Genomic DNA, 21,057 nt, shown 5'->3' with positions numbered 1-21,057 from the left:
AACAGACTCCTCTCTTAGCCAGATGAGCTTGGGCGAGTATTCACGGCTAAGCCTCCTCGTCGGTGAAGTGAAATAGCATTGCCTCCTTGGATGGGATTTGTGTTTGCTTCGGGCAGCCAGGCGTCCGATTCACGCGACCTGAGAGGCCTGAAAAGCCTAAAGCCAAAAGCTGACTAAAAGGGGTAGAATTCTGGCCCTAAACCCAACTGAGCTCTGGGGCTTAGAACTAGAAATTTTCAGCAGAGACTTGTTCTTTTTGCCCTGGACCCAGAGTCCAGGCATAGACAGGCAGGAATCCTTTTTTTTTTTTTTTTTAATGTTTATTTATTTTTTGAGAAAGAGAGAGAGAGAGAGAGACAGTGTGAGCAGGGGAGGGGCAGAGAGAGAGGGAGACACAGAATCCGAAGCAGGCTCCAGGCTCCCAGCTGTCAGCACAGAGCCTGACGCGGGGCTCGAACTCCCGGACCACGAGATCATGACCTGAGCCGAAGTCGGACGCTTAGCTGACTGAGCCCCCCCAGGCGCCCCTAGACAGGCAGGAATCCTAAACTTCTTGCTTGGGGAGGGGGGATCATCTGGCTTTACGCTGGGATGGGCCTCTCCTTTGACCTTGCACCTTGAGTGGGTCTTGGGATTTGTTACCAGTACCCACCTATAGGCCCAGTTACAGCCAACACTCTAGACCCGCAGGGGTGGGCCCGGGCAAACTCAGCCTCAGTACCCCTTTCTCTCTGGATTTGTGTTTTCTGGACTTTACAGCCTCCAGCAGTTTTTCTACTTTTCTGCCGGGTTAGCCCTGCAATTTTATATAGCAATTTTATCTAGCATTTGTATGTGTTCTATACATTCAACTCTGTTTACCTTAGAAACAAATGTTTTTTATAGTGGGTCGGGAGGGTCTGAGTCAAAGTCAAAGACACTGCTCCTAAGACTCACAGGCAAGAAAATACGAACAGGGGCTGAGGGGTAATCACGAGAGCTTCTTCTGGACGTGTATCTGGGAGGCTGTTCGGCAACAAACCATGTTGCAACCAGGGCCCTGGGGACCTCTGAGCAGCAGGAGGGGCACTTCTGCCTGGAGCTTTAGGGACACTCACATAAGGAAGACACCTAGATCCCAGTACCCAACGGAAGGTTTGGAACCCAGTTCCAAACAAGAAAGGGGTCAGAACAGTTGCCAGTTCAGGCAGAGCGGGAGCCGATCTTGGAACCCAGGGCCCTAAGCTGCGCCTTGAAGAGGCAGGGGGTTGAGTTAAGGAGCTGCTGGGAGCGACGTGTCTGGAATAGCAGAGAATAGTCCTGTGCACGCATCAGGAACAGGCACTGTTGGCTAAGACTGATTCCCTGGGCAGGGAGGTGACACCAAAGGGCCAGCCTTGTTTATGACTTTTTTTCTTCAAAGTTTTGTTTACAGGCTGGTTGGTTAACGTAAAGTGTGATACTGTTTTCAGGAGTAGAATTTTTTTTTATTATTTTTTAAGTTTATTTATTTATTTTGAGAGAGAGAGGGAGAACAAACAGGGGAGGGACACAGAGAAGGAGAGACAGAATTCCAAGCAGGCTCCGCACCATCAGCACACGGCCCGATGTGGGGCTTGAGCTCACGAACCGTGAGATCACAACCTGAGCCGAGATCAAGAGTCGGATGCTTAACCGACTGTGCCATCCGGGCGCCCCTTCAGGAGTCGAATTTAGTGATTGATTCGTCGTTTACATGGAACCCCCGGTGCCCAACACGACAAGCGCCCTCCCTCATCCCCGTCACCCATTTGGCCCGTCCCCCACCCACCAGCCTGTTTACAGGGGCGAGGTCAGCCAGGAGCAGAGACTGCCACGCAAGCTGTGTCCATAAGCAGATCCGGGGCACTCCAGAACTGGGTTGGTCAGGGGGTGGTTAGTCAGTGCTGAGCTGGATCCAAAATAGAGAGTTGGGGTCCAGAGAAAAGAGCCTGGGTTTTGTGGGGCCCCGGGGCCCCCTAGAGAAATACCGACGCTGAGGTTCGAGAATGGGTGCAGCGTGAACCAGAAGGGGTGCTGGAAGCCAAGGAGAAAGCCTACACCCTCTTGGGAGCCAGAATCAGAAGAGACCGAACAGTGCGAAACTCTCTTAGCGACAAGTCCCCTGCAGTGTGGTGTCACCGAGAGCCATGAAGCCTGCAGTGGGAGTTGCTGTCCTGTCCTAGACTTGGAGGAGACTTCCTAGGGTCCCGGGGCGGGGGGGGGGGGGGGGGGGGGGCGGGGAAGACAGTGTGCTAGAAACTTCTGTAGCAGCCCTGGCTTCCCCAGCCCTTCCAAATGACTGACTGTTCCAGCCTTGGACTCTGAACTCACCAGCGTCCAGAGTTGCAGAGAGGTTTCTGGCACACTCCGGGCCCTCCACGGAGTCCCAAAGGTTCCTCTCTTTTCAAGGCAAAGGAGGACGAACGTGACCCCATCCCTGCTCTCCCCCATAGATCAGCTGGTTTGGAACAGATAATAATAGTAAAGCTCTGACTAACCCTGAGAGGAGAAAATTAAATTTCCCTAAATCCTTCTTAATTTCTCCTGGAAAGACTCAAACCACGTGCAGAGAGCTGAGGAAATAGAACTTTGCTGGGAAGACCATCTTGACGGAAGGGAGCGCCCAGCAATGCCTCTTGTGGATCGGGAATCATCCAGCGACAACCAGAACATTCCAGAAGGGAAGGAATTTTAGGACCACGCTGTTTCCCTGGGTCATCTACTTCAATACCTTTGCCTGCCATTTGGGAAAAGGGTGGCCCAGAGAAGGAAAGTCCAACCCGAGTCACTTGGAGGCGTGTGGCCCCAAGTGTGGCCCCCTCTCCTCTTACCGTCAAGGAAACTGAGGCCCAGCAAGCTTAAAAGATTGACCTCAAGCCACTCACCAGCCAGCACCAGTGTGGCCCAGGCTCCAGATCTGATTCCCTTTCTTCTCTTTTATGTCCCACCCCCAAACTACCAACCTTCCCGTACCCTTGAGAAACCAGCCCACAGATGCCTGTGTCGCCTTCTCCATCGTATCCAGACAGTACCCCAGACTGTCACAACCCAGACAGACAACCCCCTCGGTTCCCAGAGTGAACTTTTCCATGTTTTCAAAACTCTGCATTGATGCAGTGGTTTCACAACATCAGAATTATATGTTTTCAAGAGCAGCTCTTGTAAAACATGCAATTTTGAGAAAAACATCGGCCGTGAGCTTTAACAATTATTCCCTCTCCAATTAGGAAAGCGGAGTTTGGCTCCAGAGCGAGTCGAGAGTTTTAAGCCTTCATGACAAATCTGCATAAACACTCTCATTTAAAATGAAAAAGAGGGGCGCCTGGGTGGCTCAGGCGGTTGAGTGCCCGACTCTTGATTTCGACTCAGGTCATGATCCCAGGGTCACGGGATGAAGCCCCGCATCGGGCTTCATGCTAGGCGTGGAACCTGTTGGAGATTCTCTCTCCCTCTCTCTGCCCCTCTCCCCCGCTCGTACTCTCTCTCTCTCTCTCTCTCTCTCTAAAAATAAAAAGGAAATAAATACATTTAAAAAAAAATAAAATGAAAAAGAAATCCCAGGCTTCAGATGACAGGCTGTGCTTTAACACAAGCCTCACTGAGTTTCAGCTCTAATTTAACTGTTTCCCTTTTGAAACACAGATTTCTAAGATCCTTCCGGCTATACCAGCTTCTTGCAGAGATAAGGAGGCAGATTCTGGGAGCCAAAGTTGGCTCTTGACCAGCCGCAAATCACAGATTGGGTCTTAGACTGCACCAGCCCTGCTGTGGGCACCTGAAACCAACTGGGTCAGTGGATTCCGGGCCGGGAAGAACGAGGCCCACAGAAGACTTACCTAGAGCCGCCCGGGGTAAGATGGGGACACGGAGACCAATGACGAAATGGCCAATGGTTCGAGCTTATCCAGGAATGAGCTGAACAGAGTTGTAGAAAGGCAGGAGACAGAGCATGCTCCTTGTATTCCTGAATTCCACTCCAGATGTATCTGAGCCTGATGTATTCCCTGCCAGGCTCGGCACCACTTTGATGTGGACCAGATATAGGGCTCTATTCAAAGGGACTGGGGGCTGGGGGTGGGGTGTGGCCATATATCGGATTAGAAAGAGCACTGAATGGATCTGAAGAGCCGGCGGGAGATCCACTCTGGTCTTAATACCTGTGTCGTGATGGCCCAGGTATTTCCAATCTCTGAGGCTTGCTCCCATCTCTTGGGCTGGAGCAGTGGTTCTCAACCATTCATGCATTTTAGAGTCACTTAGGGAGTTTTAAAAGAACATCAGTGCCCAGACTTTACCCCCAGAAATTCTGATTTATCTGGTCCAGGATGGCGCCCACACATGGGTACCCGTGGGTGATTCCAAAGGACAGTCAAGATAGAGAACCCCAAGACTGAATGCCCTCCAAGGGCTACGCCTTCCAGGAGCAGGGGAGCCAGCCCACCTGGGAGTCAGGAGGCTTCAGTTCCACTGTCTTGCTGTGTGGCCTTGGGAAAATCACCCTCCCTCTCTGGGCATCAGCTTGTCCCATCTGCAAAGTGGAAAAGGGGGAAGACTGGGTGCCGATTTCAACTTACATGAGTCTATGAGACCCAGTCACCCACTACTAAGCAGATCCAACAAGAGATCTGAGCTCATGAAATCCCAGCTCAGTTTTCCTGGAAACCTAGGCCTGAGAGGCTTGGTGGACCACATATTCTGTGGCTTCCAGAACAGGCTTGAGTAAGAATTCCAGTTGTTCTTCCCCGTGAGTTCTAGAGGACTTAGTCTGGGTCTCCCACGCTGGGGTCTTGCACAAAAAGTAATTTAAGCAGATTTCCCTGACTTTGCTGCATTTCTTGAAGAGGAAACCGGGCATTAAGGATCTCTCCATACACAGAGGAGACCAATAACAGAAGGCAAACCCTGCTGAGGACCCACTGTGGGCCCTTAGAGAGCTCACCTGACCCCTCCATGCCTCAGTTTCCCCCATGGTACCACAAAGAGACATCTCTAGCTACCTCGAGGGCAGTGAAAGCCTGAGGCAAGTAACAGCGGTAAAGCACTGAGCACATAGTAAGCACTCGATTAATCTTAGCCTTTGTGATTTGGGGAAGACTTCCATCTTTCTTGTAGCAGGCACTGTCTTACACATGTCCAGGCGTGAACTCAGCTAATCCTCATAAAGCCCCATGAGGGGAGTGAGGTCACGATCCCCATTTTGTAGATAAGGAAAGAAGCACAGAGACGGTTAGCAGCTTACCCAAGATCACACAGCAGGTAAAAGAAAGAGCTGGGATTCAAGCTCCAGAGCCGGGTTCAGAGCCTGGCCTTTGGCTTAGCCGTACGCCTTCCTGGACAGATGAGAAAGTACACTCGGCTCTGGAGGGAGCGGAGAGGAAAGGCCAGGAGGCAGGGCCGGGTGCTTCTCCTCGCAGGGCCTGGGCCCTCCGTGGGACCCTGGGTAAGATTCAGAGCGAGGCGCTGGAGTGACTCAAAGGTAAATCAGGAATGCCGCTGCTATAACGTTCTTGGAGCGTCTTTCGGCGCACAGATGAACGCGTGAACACACACCCATCGAGCTCGCGTCCAGAAGGGGAACGGCTGGGCCTAGGCTCTGCATAGATTCAGCCGTCGAGGTTGCCGGGAAAGCCTCCCCGCGGAGATAGCATGTGAGCTAACGAGGGGAGAGAACAGCCCTGAGCTTTCTGCAGAAGATGGGTTCAGGAAGGCGAGGCCAGCGCAAGACCGAGGCTTGCAAGACTCTGTGCCCGGGAACGGGAGGGCCGCCAGCGCCTCGGAGGGAAGGGAGGCAGGGGGCGAGGGTGGAGGGGCCAAGGGGACTCCTGGGGAGGAAACTGCACGGATTACATCAGCAGCGTGGCTCTGGATGGTTAGGTTCGGTTGCCTCGGAGATACCCAAGCGTGGCCATTAAGGACACCGTGGAAATGAGCCTGGAGTCCAGGGAAGGGGCCGGGCTGGGCTCTCAAGTGCAGATCCAAGAAAGGACAGCACGTGTCCGTGCTGCTGGGAACAACCCACTAGAGGGACGGTTGGTGCAGGAGAGAGGGGACAGGATGTGCGCACCTTGTCTGAGAAGGAGAGCGGCCGGTTCACGGAGTGAGGCTGACATCAGCATTTCAGGATTTCAGCCCTGAGTTAGCAGACATTGCCTGGGACACGCTGGTACTAAAAAAACTCTATGTTGTTTATCTGAAACTCAAATTTCACCAGACAGCCTACATTTATTATTAACAAGAAATGCTCCTGCTCACACAACCAGGAGGTAGAAAAGCCATCTTTTCACCCAGGGCTTAAAGCCCTTGCTTAAAAATATCATCATGGGCACATGCAGGCAGCGGAAAAGCCACCGGCTTAGAAGGCAGGACCGGAACTCTGGTCCACCACGAGCGAGCTGCGACCAGGGGCCGGTCATCTACCTCCCCAAGCCTCAAGGTGTTAGACCCACAGAATGCAATAAGCCCATCTTCTGTATCATTGATTAAAAAAATGGGGGCGCCTGGGTGGCTCAGTCAGTTAAGTGTCCCATTTTGGTTTCGGCTCAGGTCATGATCTCGAGGTTTCATGAGTTCAAGCCCCACGTCGGGCTCTGTGCTGACAGCGTGGAACCTGCTTGGGATTCTCTCTTTCTCCTCTCTCTCTCTGCCCCTCCCCCATTCACACTGCCTTTGTTTCTCTCAAGAAAAATAATAATAATAGAACTCTCATGGCAGTGCGACCATGTAAGAGACACAACACTTGGGAGCCCACGGAGGGTTTGGTGAAAAAGTCTCTTGTCTTTCAGAAGAGGCTCCTATTCCCCAAAAATATCAGGAACAAAACCTTCTCGAGAGAATTTTCCCTCTCCCAAATCCGCAGGGCTCAGCGAGGCCTCTGCTAACTATGCGGACACAGGCCTCACTTCTTCTCTGGCTACAGTTGGATTCCCAAGCCAAGAAACCCCTCGTGTACGGGAGGCTGAGATGAGCCCTGAGGTCCAGGGCCAGAGAAGAGTCAGATGTCATGCGTCTCCCCTCTGTCCCCCCTCTGAGCTGGGAGCATGCTGTCCACAGAAGTCCTTCAAGCCCTGCTTTGCCCACTGCGGCTGAGGCCCCAGTGAACCTGGGGGGTGGAATGAATCCCTTGGAATTCTGCTTGGCAAAATCAGCCGTGGAGTTTTCCTCCATTGGAATAAACCAAAGTTCCTTGGGTGCCATTCAAGGCCTCCACAAGGTAGAAAACACGGCCCCCGTTTGGAACTGGAGAAACTGGGGCGCCGGGGCGGCTCGGTTGGTGAGGCATCCAACTTCGGCTCAGGTCGTGAGCTCATGGTTCATGAGTTCAAGGCCCATGTCGGGCTCTCTGCTGTCAGCACGGGGCCCACTTCCAATCTCGTCCCTGTCTCTCTCTGCCCCTCCCCTGCTCACGCGCTCTCTCTCTCTCAAAAATAAATAAACATTAAAAAAAAGAAGAAGAAACTGGAGAAACTAGGACTCAGTGAGACAAGTGGGTTTGTCCTCTGGTGGCCTCCCAGCTGGTGATGCCCACAGGCAGGGCAAGCCAAAAATTCTCACCCAGAGCTCAGCCCCACAGAGGACCTAGGGCCCCACAAGGTCACATGTACCAGACTATACAGCTCCCGAGGCCTCGGGGGTAGCTCTGAATTGTGGGAGGGTAGGCTGTTTCAGGACATGCCGAGCTCTTCCAATGGGACCATGTCCGATGGGTTCTGATGAGCCTGGTTTAAATGGGGTGCCAGAGAAGTGCCAAAGGCCCCTCATTCACATTTACTCCATGCCTGGCAGAGAAGCATCTAGAAGCTCCATCCTCTAGGGAACCAGAGAGAATGTCCCATTCCCAAATGTCCCATTCCCAACGTTGCTCCCCACCAGCCAGTCAGGAGCACACGGTAAGTGCAGACAGCAAAGGCTTTGGGAGTGAGGGAGCCTGAGCCTGAGTGCACAGCCCAGCCTCACCTTTGAGATCAGCTGACCTCTCCATTGCTTCCGTGAGGATCAAAGCAGACACCAGAGCCGGGAGTGGGGCGGGGAGAGGCCACTCCACCAATGAGAGCATTCGCAAACTTCTTCTTCTTATATATATTTTACATGTTCATGCAGGTAAAGTACAAGAATAAAGATATGGAAAAACCCCACAAAAACCATCTATAACCTCACCACCTACAGATGAACCATGTAACATGTTTTGCACACACCCCCGCTGGAATGAGGGGGGCTGTCCTCAGGTCACTAGATCAGATTAAACAGATTTTATTTTATTTTATACATGTTCATTTATTTTTGAGAAAGAGACAGACAGCACAAGTGGGGGAGGGGCAGAGAAGGTGGGAGAGAGAATCCCAAGCAGGCTCCGAGCTGTCGGCGCAGAGCCCAGCACGGGGCTCGTGAGATCATGACCTGAGCCGAAACCAAGAGTCAGATACTTCACCGGATGAGCCACCCAGGCGCCCCTAAATAAATATTCTAAAAGGCAAATATGAAATGAGGCAAAACTCACTCTACCACGCAGGCTGGTTATTAGATTTAATCATATGGTGATATTTGTCTTACCTGTAAGCTTTTCCCCAATTATTTCTTCTTTTCAAATCCTAAATTTACTGGTTGCACACTTTATGTTCCCTGGTCGTTCACTTAATTTGCGACACTCAGATAAAAATACACAACAAAACCTGTGTTTGAAGGAAGTCCCAATGACTTATGAAAGCTTTCCATACATATTCTTTCTTTCTTTCTTTCTTTTTTAATGTTTATTTTTGAGAGAGAGAAAGGGCATGTGCAAGTGGGGAGGGGATAGAGAGAGAGGAGACGGGGATCCGAAGCGGGCTCTGCCCTGACAGCAGACAGCCCGATATGGGGCTTGAACTCACGAACCGTGAGCTCATGACCTGAGCCAAGACCAAGAGTCAGCCGCTTAACCGACTGCTAGCGACCTGGAAGGAAACAATTTATCCCCGTTTTATGTGAGTACCGAGGCTCCAGGCAGGGAATGTATCACACAAGGGTCACAAAGGGGTGGAAACCACACGCAGACCCAGATATTCTGACTCCCGCATCCAGACTATTCTCCACAAGCCCACAGAGGCTCATGGCCCGTGTGCAGAGCAGGAAGTCAGAAAGTCTGCGTTGAGAACCCGGGTGATTGCAGTTCTTCAGCTCTGGGGTCTCAGTTTCCCCAGCTGTGTTATCGCTGCAGCATTAGCTAAACTAAAAGACCCACATGGGAACAAGGGATCGATGACACGTGTCCCTGCATCAGGCTCGGTGTGGTCACGACAGACGTTGTCGTCGGCAGGGAGGGGAATTGCCTGCTCTTGAGCTGCGTGGCCACATCCCCGGCACCCCACTCCCCAGAGGCCCTCCGCCGATACTCACCCCCACGGCCCCCCTCTACAGGGACAGTACTCGCCTCTGTCACAGTGTCCCTGGATGACCTCCTGTCATTTTCTGCATGAACACGTGGAACAACTACTGCACTTTCGATCACCGTGTGTTGGTTGACAAGTGGCCGAGTCTTCTTTCGTCCATCAAAAAAAGTTCTTGAACCTTCCACTGTGCCAAGCCTTTTGCAGGCGCTGGGTTGGAAAGAAGGAAAATGGTGAGAGATTCCTGCTCTTCAGAAGGCTGGTTGGAGGACACCTGGGAGCAGATCCCAGCAGCGACCCTGAGGGAGGCACAGAGGAGGCCACCGCCGGCGGGGGGCTCAGCCTCACGGACGGGACACTGGACCCGGGCAGGTGGAGGGAAAGTCTGGAGGGAACGGCACAGTCGTGGCGGCAGGGTTTGGGGGGGGGGGGTGGTGAGAAGTCCATCAGACCTTGTGGGAAAGTGGGACGCCCGCGTCCTGAAGAGCCTTGAGAGCCAGGCTGGGAAGCTGGTTTTAGCCTGTCCTCCTGGTCACTCGAGCAGGGCCGGCAGGCCAAACGAGACTGAGCCCTAACTCTGGGCACACCCAGCACAAGGGGGAGGAAGAGCTGACCCCCAGAATGCTCACATGGGGCTGGCATCCACGAAGAATCCTCTCTCTTCCCACAGTGCTCGGGGCGGGGGGGGGGGGGGGGGGGCTGCCGCGGGGGTGGTGATGCCCAGTCCAAACCACCCAACCCTTTCCCCGGACCTTCAAGGTCATGGGCGGAAGAGGCTCACAGCACCAGCTGGAGGGCTTCCCCTGTGGGTCGGAAAAGCGTCTCCTCTGCTTTGGAGCTGAATTTGTCCTGCGATCTTGTCATCTTATTGTTGCACAAGTCACACCGGGCACTTTTCTGCCCCCGTCCAGGCTCTCGCCTGCCTCTCAGACCACAGCAGACAGTGCTCCGCCCATTCACTTTGGCTCTTGACCAGCTCCCTGCTCCTCCACTCCTTTCTTCCTCTCCTTCCCTCCATGCTGGGAAGCCTGTCGCAATGATGTGGCTTTAGAGGCCCTTTAAAATCCAGAGTTTTGCCAACGAAGCTGAGACTCACGTCTGTATTGGCTGGGAGATTGGATTCGGGGATCCACTGATACACTGTTCCAAGCGCAACAGAGCTCAGAGTAAGAGTGATTTAAATAAGAAGCAAGTCCACCCCCCCCCACCACCCCCTGCCACGTGGAAGTCCCCGCAGGCGTGATGCTCTGCTCTGCAAAGCCATCGGGGGGTCCACGCTCTTCTGTCACCTGCTTCACAGGGTCCATGACAGACATCCCTTTAATAAGGACACAAAGCAGACATCCCTCAGACCACTGCATGCAGATCCTAGCCTGAGGCTACAAGAGAGGCTGGGAAATGCAGCCCATTCTGGAAGCCAGCTCGTCAGTGTGGAAGGATAGAAGGGATATTGGGGTTCACCGTTTTTTAGCTGGGTGCGTTCCTTCTGGTCCTCCAAAAAGCAGACACCATGCACGATTAGCCATGCTAGAGATGTCTCAGGGCAATGCCGGTGAAGAATGGAGGGGGAGGCTGGGAGAGCTCTCAGACTGCGAGGCAGGTCTGAGTGGGGAGGAGACAGAGAGGGGAGGGAGGTCCTGGTGGGAGAGTAGAAACATCTCCAGTGCACTGGCGGTCCTGACAGAGTCCAGTCAGGGATTCTGAGCCAAAGGGCGCAGCAGAGACCTGCAGCTCCTGCTGGGCTCTATACCCCCCCCACCCCCCCCCCACCCCCGCCTCGTGCTCAGCTGCTGGCGGGGGGCCGCCCTTGGAAAGTGTGGCCTCGAGGACGAGGACGGGACGTGGGTGTCAGGGTGGCCGCTGGGCTCAGGCACGAAGCTCCCTGCCTCAGAGATCTGAGAGGCGCACATGGGTGGCCCCTGCAGCACACAACTTTGGGCAAAGCTGCTTAATCCTTAAATCCCCATTTCCCCAACTATAAAATGGGGATAAGGACTCTCACTCAGGGTGGGCGTGAGGACGAGAGATCCTATCTGTAAGGAGCTCGTCCCTGCGCCTCGAACGCAGGGAGATTCCAGGAGCTGACAACTTTTACTGCTGCCGGTGATGATGGTGGTGTGATTATTTACTAAAGACTTCCAGGCAGTGGACAGATGTGAGCAGAGTCGCGCATTAGAAAGGTTCAGGGCGCCCGGGAGGCTCAGTCGTTGGAAGGTCCGACTTCAGCTCAGGTCATGATCTCACGGGTCGTGGGTTCGAGCCCCGCGTCGAGCTCTGTGCTGACAGCTCGGAGCTTGGAGCCTGCTTCGGATTCTGTGTCTCCCTCTCTCTCTGCCCCTCCCCCACTCACGCTCTGTCTCTCTCTCTCCTTCAAAAATAAATAAACATTAAAAAAAAAAAGAAAGTAAGTTTCCGACAATACTGAACGTTGCTGCGCATGCTCTCTGCAGGCCTCTGGGAATGTCGGTAGGCACTTTCAAGAACCTATCTCCCCCCCTCTTTCTGAAGTGATCGAGACGCCCGGCCACGAAAGGGCCCACGCGGCAAGGTGCACAAAACAGACCTGGAAATGGAAGCCGGGAGACAGGGAAGAGGCAGCAGGGGAAGCCAGGCAGGGTTCCTCTGGTTCAGCAGGCAGGAGCTCTGGGCAGCCTGGTGGCCACGTCCCTATGGCCATAGCTCCATGTGCTCTGTGGCTCTGGGCTCCGTGGCTCTGTGGTCTTGGGCAGCAGCCTGGCCTCCTAAGTGCTGCCTCCTGCCCCAGGCCAAGCAGGAGGGTCACATGTTTCTGCCGGATCGTTTCTCTTTCCCAAACTGCTAATAAGGGACCTTTAAAGTAAGAAGCCTGTTTCTTAAATATTCACTTCAACTGCATTTGTTAAGTCCCTGCGCTTGTCCCTGGACTTTGTCCCAGGGAATCGGGCTGAGCAAAATACAGCCCTGCCCTGAAGGGCCCCTCCACCCCCACCCCCCACCCCCTCCCACCCCCCCCCCCCCCCCCCCCCCCCCCCGGGCAAGACAAGGGTCTGGCAACAAACACCAGAGAGCAGTGCCTCGTGAGGGGTCCAAGGGACAGGGACTCACAGGGCGGGAGGAGCCAGAGCTGGCTGCTCAAACAGGTGGCAGGTGGGAGGGACCAAGGGAACAGGGTGTGAAAACACGGAGGGTGTGAGGGAGGGTGTGGGGCAAAGAGGAGCTAGAGGTAAGGTGTGGTCTAGAGGGGGCAGGGGAGTCAGACGGCCAAGGGCCTGAGGTCAGAAAGGGCTTCACTGTGAGGCATTAGGGAGCCACACGGAATAGAAGGCAGGGGGGCGGGGTCAGATTTGCATTTCCGGTCGATTGTACCAAGGAGCAGGGTGGGTGGGGCAGCAAGGACTTTCCTCATCTTACCCCCTACTAGACCTCAAGCCCCCAAAGGTAAGACCGTGCCTTTCCTGCTTCCCAGCCTCCAGGTTATGCCTGGCATGGAGCAGGTGACAGATAAATGTTTACTGAATACCTACACACGTAGGTTCATGAAGTACACATTTAGATCCACACTTTCAAAAACTATATTCCCAAACCAAAAGACCAATAGCAGGTAAATTTCTCAAAGGAGGGACAAACATTCCAGTCATTGACTTACAGCTAATCGGGGCCAGGTCCCCACATACATGATCTTGTCCGTTCACCACTTACAACAACCCTCCCATCCCCACTGGATCAATGAGGCTCTGAGAGTTTACTGGCTTGTCAGAGACGTTAAATGTCATGGCAGAGACAAGATCTGAAATCAGATATTCTTCTGCGTGTGTGTGATTTTATTTTTTATTTATTTTTTAATGTTTGTTCATTTTTTTTAACTTGTTTTATTTTTTTTAATTTACATCCAAATTAGTTAGCATATTGCACAACAATGATTTCAGGAGTAGATTCCTTAGTGCCGCTGACCCATTTAGCCCATCCCCCCTCCTACAACCCCTCTGGCAACCCTCAGTTTGTTGTCCATATTTAAAGAGTCTCTTCTGTTTTGTCCCCCTCCCTGTTTTTATATTCTTTTTGTTTCCCTTCCCTTATGTTCATCTGTTTTGTCTCTTAAAGTCCTCATAGGAGTGAAATCATATGATTTTTGTCTTTCTCTGACTGGCTAATTTCACTTAGCATAATACCCTCCAGGTCCATCCACGTAGTTGCAAATGGCAAGGTTTTATTCTTTTTGATTGCCGAGTAATACTCCATTGCATATATATACCATATCTTCTTTATCCATTCATCCATCAATGGACATTTGGGCTCTTTCCATACTTTGGCTATTGTTGATCGTGCTGCTATAAACATGGGGGTGCATGTGTCCCTTCGAAACAGCACACCTGTATCCCGTGGATAAATGCCTAGTAGTGCAATTGCTGGGTCGTAAGGTAGTTCTATTTTTAGTTTTTTGAAGAACCTCCATACTGTTTTCCAGAGTGGCTGCACCAGCTTGCATTCCCATGAAATCAGATATTCTTATATTAAGTCCAATGTTCTTTCTCCCATAGGGCATGCGCTTGCATGGAGATAAGCACATATTCGGTCTTTTGAGGAAAGCATATTCTGCATCATCAGTGTGTGTGTGTGTGTGTGTGTGTGTGTGTGTGTGTATGTGTGTATGTGTGCATGAGTGCGCCAGCCATCCTCCATGAGATTTTCTGTTGAACTGTTGTATAAAGGGAGGCAGTTTGCTTAGGAGCAGCTCCACTAGATGCTTGGGAAACCCTGCCTGAGGTGTCAGAAGAGATTTCCGGAGACCCCTGGGCCAGTTTGGTTAGCTAAGATAGAGGCTGCGTGACTGAGGGGAGAATGGATGTTCCAACTGGTGTTTACAACTGCTTTTCGGCTAGAATGTTTGTATATGAAATGATTTGCCCTCTAAACATGTGTATCTCCAATTAATCTCCTTTCCCAGCAGGATGAGTCATCTCCAGGGGATAATAAATCACAGCCAAATCCAAGGCAAAGGGTTGCCCTGGCCCCTCTCGGCCACTCTGAGGGGCTGTCGTGTCAGGGAGGCCAGAGGCTCGGGGTCTGATGGTGCCCCTGGTTTGGGTCAGTGCTGCGGTGACAGGGTCACGGCCTGAGGGGCCCTCTGTGGCCCGGAACAAGCCTTTGTGTCCTGGGGAGACAGAGCTCCTGGACAGTTGGAGGACAGATTTGCGGCCTTGCTTGCTCTCTGCCCCAGGGTCTCAGAGCACTTTCCGAACAGCCCCCTTGTCCTCAGGGCCCAAGCGGGGAAACGGAGGCAAGCTGTAACCCAGCGTTGGCCCAAGAGCAGCCTCTCATTGTCAATCCTCGCCGCAGCCCTGAAATGGCTGTGGCCACTGTATACAGCAAATTGGAACAGCGAGATTTGATGACTTGCCCAACGTCGTGTGAGCGGAAGGTGACGAGCCAAGATTTGAACCAGGTTTTATCTGGATCCAAAGCCATAGCTTCTGGAAGCTGACTCAGAGGGCTGTGAGATCCAGTGCTGGGTTCACCTGCAAGACAATCAGACTTTGTGGACATGTGTGGTGCGTGAGGGATGTGGGGTGTGTGTGTGTGTGTGTGTGTGTGATGTGTGGAATGTGTGGGTTGAGGTATGTACGTTTTATGTGTGGTATTGTATGTGTTACGTACCGGCGGTCTTTTTAATTTCATACCGTCTAAAACGCAAAAGCCGGAGGGGCTGCTGAGGTGCACTTGGCTTTGGACTCGGGCAGAGGTCAGCACACAAGCCCGGCCGTGGGGCCCGTGACAAGCAGCCTCCCTGCTGTGAGTCTGGGCCTCATCTGTCAGACAGGGATTGGCAGGCTTATCAGGGGACGTCTGCGAGCGTCTAGCACCTCCCCAGCTTGTCTCCCTCGCGTTCCTCAGCGTACCTTGTTGGCCGCACCTTCGACGTGTACCTGGCCCTCCGCTCTTGCCCGGATTATACCTCCACCAGTCTCCCCGCTTCTGCCCTCAACTCCCTGCCCGGGCCGTTCCCACCAGACGGGCCCGAGCCAACCTGTAACGCGGATGTCACATCACATCACCCTCCAGTCCAGCGCCTGCAATGGTGGCTCCAAGGGTGCTGTGTCCCCAGGCCCTGCCACGTCTCCCCCGATCTGTTACTCGCCGGCCTCCGCCTGGCCTGTTGGCCCGAATGCTCAGTTCCCTCCTGCCTTTGGTCTTTGAGCGAATAAATGCCCTTTTCTCAGTAAGGCCTATTTAAATTAAACCCCCCACACACTCCTTACCCCCACTTTCTCACTCCAGTTTCCCTCTCCCCCCTTGTGCCGATCACCGTCTGACACACAGGTACCTGATTAACTCCTCAGTTCTCTTCCTCGGGAGTCTTAGCCCCACGAGAGCCGCGACCTGTTCCTCTGTTTCTCTCTGCTGTATCTCAGCTAGAAACGTTCCTGGCGCCCAGCAGGTGCTCAACACATATTTATTGAACGAAGAGCTCGATAAACAGCTATCATTTTTATTGGCCGTGCTTGCCATCGGGTGAAGAGTGTGCAAAGAGTCAAGGTGGAGGCCGCTGGTTTTTCTGAAATCCCGGGAGAATAGGCTGGCAGGAAAAGGAAAGTGGGGCGCGCAGGCCTGGGCCTCCCATTATCGCACCATCGCTGGGACTCTGGTTCACAGCCTCCTGAGTAATAAGGAGTAATTCCTCGCAGAGGGGGCCAGACAGCCACCCTCTGCAGCCCCGCATGCTCTTCCTATCCTGCTCCTGTGAGCAAGCCCCCGGGGCTCCCACCACCCCAAATCCCACCAGCTTCTGGAGGCAGCCTCTCATCTCCCCACCCCACCCCTTGTGTCCCCTCTCCTATACCTGAAGGAAGCTCCCGCTTCAGAGTCCCTTCCTCCCTGCACAGGTGCCTCCAAGGCCCCGGCACCTGCACTCACAAGGTCAAGTGTGCTTGCAAGATCTGCAAAAGTAAGCTGTTTCGCCCAGTGGGATAAGGCCACTGTCTCGTTCCACTCTGGCTTACCCCGTGTACTGGGTTGCATAGTATCTGCGTTAGTCAAGATATATAGGCTATATACGGATATTCTAGAAGAGGAGATTTATTATGGGAATTAGCTCATGCAGTTTTGGAGGCTGAGAAGTCTCACAATCTGTCATCTGCAAGCTGGAAACCCCAGAAAGCTGGTGGAGTAATTCAATCCGTGGCCAAAGGCCTGAGAACAGGGAAATGATAGGCTAAGTCCTGGTGGGCAGCTGAAAGCCAGAGAGAACTGGCCACACCAGCGTATGGGCAGGAGAAGAAGGGTGTCCCAGCTCCAGCAAAAAGAGAGTGAATTCACCCTTCCTCTGCCTTTGCTTCTATTTAAACCCACAGCGGATTGGGTGCCGTCCATCCGCACTGGATAAGGCGTCTTCTTTGCTCAGACTGTTGATTCAAATGCTAACCTTTCCCAGAACCACCCTCACGGACACACCCAGAAATAATGTTTTGCTAGCCAGCTGGGAATTAAGCATCCCAGTGCCCCCTCCCACCGCCCCCACATTCATGTTCTTCCTAGAACCTCAGAATATGACCTAATTTGGAAATAGGGTCTTTGTAGATATAATTAGCTAAGTTAAGATAAGGTCACACAGGAGTAGGCAGGCCCTTAATCCAGTATGACTGGATTATCCAAATTTCTTTCTTTTTTTAATTTTTTTTTAATGCCTATTTATTTTTTGAGAGAGAGAGAAAGAGAGAGAGAGAGACACAGCGTGAGCCAGGGAGGAGCAGAGAGAGAGAGGGAGACACAGAATCCAAAGCAGGCTCCAGGCTCCGAGCGGTCGGCACAGAGCCCGATGTGGGGTTCGAACTCATGGACCGCAAGATTGTGACCTGAGCCAAGGTCTGATATTGAACTCACTGAGCCACCCAGGTGCCCCGAATTTATTCAAATTTCTGTCTTCATAGGGCACAGATCTGTAGTGGTCCTATTTATAGAATACGAGTTATAGTATAACTTTGAAGTCACGTGCGTAATGCAAACCCATTACTAATCATCATCTATACAGAAAATACGAAACCATTGTCATGTAAAGAGGCATTCAAAGAGCACGTGGCTTAAAAATGTTGGGGGGAAAGTATTATGGAAGTGTGTCAGGCAAGTAATTAATAAAAATATGTTACTTTTCTGGATTTTGTGTTGTTTGCGATATTTACCTGCTTTTAAAATTTTGTAACTCTAAAGGAATGTTACTTTCATGCCCTATTTTGTTCTTGTCCTCATTAAGGGCCTCCAAATTATATCCACTTCAAGTCCCACAAGCCTGGACCCACCATGGTCTGCACCCCTTTCGGGAACACGGTCTCTGAACCCAGCACGAACACTGAGTGACTTTGGGTACTGTGTCCATCAGGATCCGAGCAGCTGAGAAATCATAAGATGGCAATGAACTAAGAATCAAAAGACCCCTAGTATGGTCACAGCTCCACCTCTGTGTGACCTTGGGCCAGTCAGTTAACCTTGCTAAGCCCCAGTCTCTGCCTCTTTTTTTTTTTTTTAAGTTTATTTATTTATTCTGAGAGAGAGAGAGAGCTCACAGGAGGGGCAGAGAGAGTGGAAGAGAGAGAGAACCCCAAGCAGGCTCTGCAGTGTCAGCACACAGCCCGATGCAGAGCTCTAAGTCACAAACTATGAGATCGTGACCTGAGCCGAAGTCGGAAGCTTAACCGACTGAGCCACCCAGGCGCCCCCCATTTTTACCTTTAAACATGGCATCGCAATCATCTTTCCAGTCCATTGGAAATGCTTTGGAACCCGTAAGTATCTCTGCTTAACTTCTGGGTGCCATCTGCAAAATGGACACAGCATGCAGCCCAACCAAGCAAGTGTGGTGCCCTGCCCTGTCTCCAGTCCTTGGGTGGAAGGCCGATGGGGGTTCAGAGCGACCTGGGCACTGGTGAGGCCCCTGAGGGCCCAGTTCCACGGACACTGGCACTGGAACCACAGAGCCGGACCCAAGGGGGCTGGAGAGAAAGGGAGACCCTCAGGAGCAAGAAAAAACTCACCCCAAGGCTGAGGGAAGATTCAGGGGAACTGCCAGCCTGAGATGGGGGGGGCAGTCCATGATGAGCGCCCAAGCAGGGCAGGGGCACTGTGGTGCTCCTACAGCCCTCCTCCAATGCCCTCTCTAAAGGAGACGTGTCCTTGCAGGATGCAATCCACCAGCTGAAGGGCGGCCAGGGCCAAGGCCTTCTCGGAAGGTTCTGGGAACCGCACAGCCAGCCCCAACTCGCCTGCTACCCCAGCCTGTGTTCCCGGTGGCTTCCTCTTCTGTGCCCCAGGCAGTGTGAGGTTCACTGTCCTCCTGCACATCCACCAGGATTCGGGGTTGCTCCAGGATGCCCGGTCTTCGAGAAAAGTTTGCTTCTGCTCTGGCAGGAAACAAGGAGAAGGGAGAGACACTACCATTCAGTGAGCACCAAGGGAGCACAGGGAGTGTGCAAGCACCCTTCGTCCTCAGGGATCCTCCAAGGCAGGGTTTTTATTCCCCGTTTCACGGATAAGGGGGCCATGGGACAGGGAGTTTGGTCCCCAGATGGTGACAGCATAGGTGTCCCTGCAGGTGTGGGGTTACCACTGCCTTGATGTTGGGAGTGCTTAACACCCCCACTGAACCACGAGCTCAGCAAGAGAAGGAATCCTGTCTCATCTGGGCCAGAGCCCCCAGAGCCAGCCCAGCGCCTGGCACAAAGCAGGCGTTTAGTAAATGTTTGACAAATGAAGGAGGGCTCAATTTTGAAAGCAGGAAAGGTTTGATACAGTCAGGGGAATGTAAACTAGAAAAAATCACCGCAATGAAAAAGTTTCCACAAAGACGGTCACTGATGACCTGAGCCATCCTGGGCACTGTCGGGTGGCGGGGGGGGGGGGGGGGGGGGGTCGCTCTGCGAGCCTGGGCAGCGGCAGCAGCCTCCTGGTCACCCCGCCTGCGGCCTCACCTAATCAGCCTCCACGCCGCAGCCAGAGCCAGTCTTGGGTCTCGTCTGGTTTCATCCAGTGCGACAAACGTCTTGAGCCTTGCCTGCCTCCTGCCCCAGGCCGGCCACTTAGCAGCTGTGCAGACTAACTGCCTCCACCTCCTATCTGTAAAGTGGGAATAATTAAGGAACGCCACTGGCATTTTTGTGTGGATGAAATGAATTAATGCCGGTGAGGCTCTGAGACGAAGGCCCGATACAGAACAAGTGCTTGGTAAGGATTTGTCGCTATTATTCGTGTTTTTGTCCATCGGGAATATAGTTAGAAATAAAACAGAACTCAGAGTCGGTTGGAGGAGATCCATGGTCCAACTTGAAGTCACAGACAGCGAGTCTCATCCTGGTCCCCTCCTGCCCAAGCGCCCCACTGACTTCCTGCAGGGGGGCCCCGGTGACAGCCCCCAGTGCTGGGCTGCCTGTCCCTCCGCACCCCTGACCTGGAGCCTCAGCCGACACCTGCCTGTCGTCCCAACAGCGCCCCTCGCTCTTCCGGCTCTGATCACTCTGTTCTCTCCTCTGCCTCTCACCTGTCTGGTGAATTCCTGCTCGTTACTCCAGGCCCCGCGCAAATGTCCCCATCTCTGCCACCCTTCCTGTCCTGTGGTCAGTTGGTGGCTGTGCGTCCCTGTGTTCCACCCCTCGCCGCACCGCACCGCACAGCAGCTATTTTCTTCTGGGTCCCCCGCCCAGCCTCGTTTGTGCCCTGGCCACGGAGAATAGGCTCAGCCGGCGGCTACTGAATAACAGAAGAACAGATCAAGGACTTGGGATTCATTACCCAGGAAAGGGGAGACCAGCGAGGGATCTGTCCCCGCAGACCGAGAGCCCCTCTCCTTCGCTGACTCTGTCTACACCACCAGACGAACCCCCTGTGAGGGCTCCGCGCTGATCAGCCTCCTCTACTTCTGTCCCCTCTGTGGTACACCCCTCTCCCCTCTCCCCCCTCACCCCTTCCTGCCCCACCCAGCAGCAGAGCACCTCCTGGGGGAAGGACCTGGCCGCTGCTCCCGAGGACTCACGCATCCCCCTTCCAGACCGGGAGCTCCTTGCGGGCCGGGATGCATCCCACTTTCTGTTTTCTCCAGGCCTGGCTTCTGACAGGCACCAGCAAGGGTTTGGGGAATAAATGAATGCGTGCAAGGGACGAGCGACTGCCTGACGTGCTTGTATTTGGTGTGTTCTCTGGGGTCGAAGTTACACCAAAGGGCTAGAATGTGGAAACGGGGGTATTCTAAGTCTCTAAATCCCATGTGGGGTGTTATCACAGACGCTTTAGATTTCTGGGGATGGAAATAGGGGTTTTCCTCCCTGTATCACCCACCTCCCCATCCACAGAGCCAGGGCACAAGGGCCAGGTTCCTCTGAGACGTGCTGCAGGGAGCTGTGTTACGAGCCTGTCCCTCGTTCCCTCAGGAGTCTGTATGCCTCTGTCAGCTGGAGGAGGGTGGAGGAGGAAGGGGGCTCCCAGGGCGCAGGGAAGGGTTGAGAGCCATTGGGTGGGGGACATTGGGGTCCTGAACCTGCTTGAAGACAATCGCCCTCAGGAAGGCACACCCTGGGAGGCTGGGTCTGGGTCCACAGGGCCTCTGGTCACCAAGGATCCCCAGCCCCAGGCTCCAGGCCCAGAGGCCCAGGTCCTCAGGCTGGGCTGGGGCAGTAGGCGTGCCAGCAGGAACTGGCCAGGATTCACACATCGCAGGGGCAGGGTGGGGGCCTAGGATGAA

General features: G+C 53.4%; 1 protein-coding gene and 1 long non-coding RNA gene across 2 annotated transcripts in view; one reads left to right on the top strand and one right to left on the bottom strand.

Moving 5' to 3' along the window:
- Positions 1 to 8,872: 8,872 nt before the first annotated feature.
- On the bottom strand, positions 8,873 to 12,547 carry LOC125158319 (uncharacterized). Its single transcript, XR_007149342.1, has 3 exons — positions 12,444 to 12,547; positions 11,923 to 12,188; positions 8,873 to 9,569 (listed from the first exon to the last, which is right to left on the bottom strand). It is a non-coding gene; the product is annotated as an uncharacterized LOC125158319 (long non-coding RNA).
- A 2,333-nt stretch (positions 12,548 to 14,880) lies between these two features.
- The window catches only part of LOC125158267 (40S ribosomal protein S29-like), a 30,487-nt gene continuing 24,310 nt past the window's right edge, over positions 14,881 to 21,057 (top strand). Inside the window, exons 1-2 of the mRNA XM_047845112.1 lie at positions 14,881 to 14,887; positions 15,231 to 15,365. Coding sequence (XP_047701068.1) covers positions 14,881 to 14,887; positions 15,231 to 15,365 — 142 coding nt within the window. The remainder of the gene's footprint in view (positions 14,888 to 15,230; positions 15,366 to 21,057) is intronic.

This window comes from Prionailurus viverrinus, unplaced genomic scaffold (assembly GCF_022837055.1).
Source record: "Prionailurus viverrinus isolate Anna unplaced genomic scaffold, UM_Priviv_1.0 scaffold_33, whole genome shotgun sequence".
Classification (NCBI taxonomy): domain Eukaryota; kingdom Metazoa; phylum Chordata; class Mammalia; order Carnivora; family Felidae; genus Prionailurus; species Prionailurus viverrinus.
The sequence above is the reverse complement of the archived record's forward strand: the minus strand, read 5'-3'. Positions and strand labels throughout refer to the sequence as shown.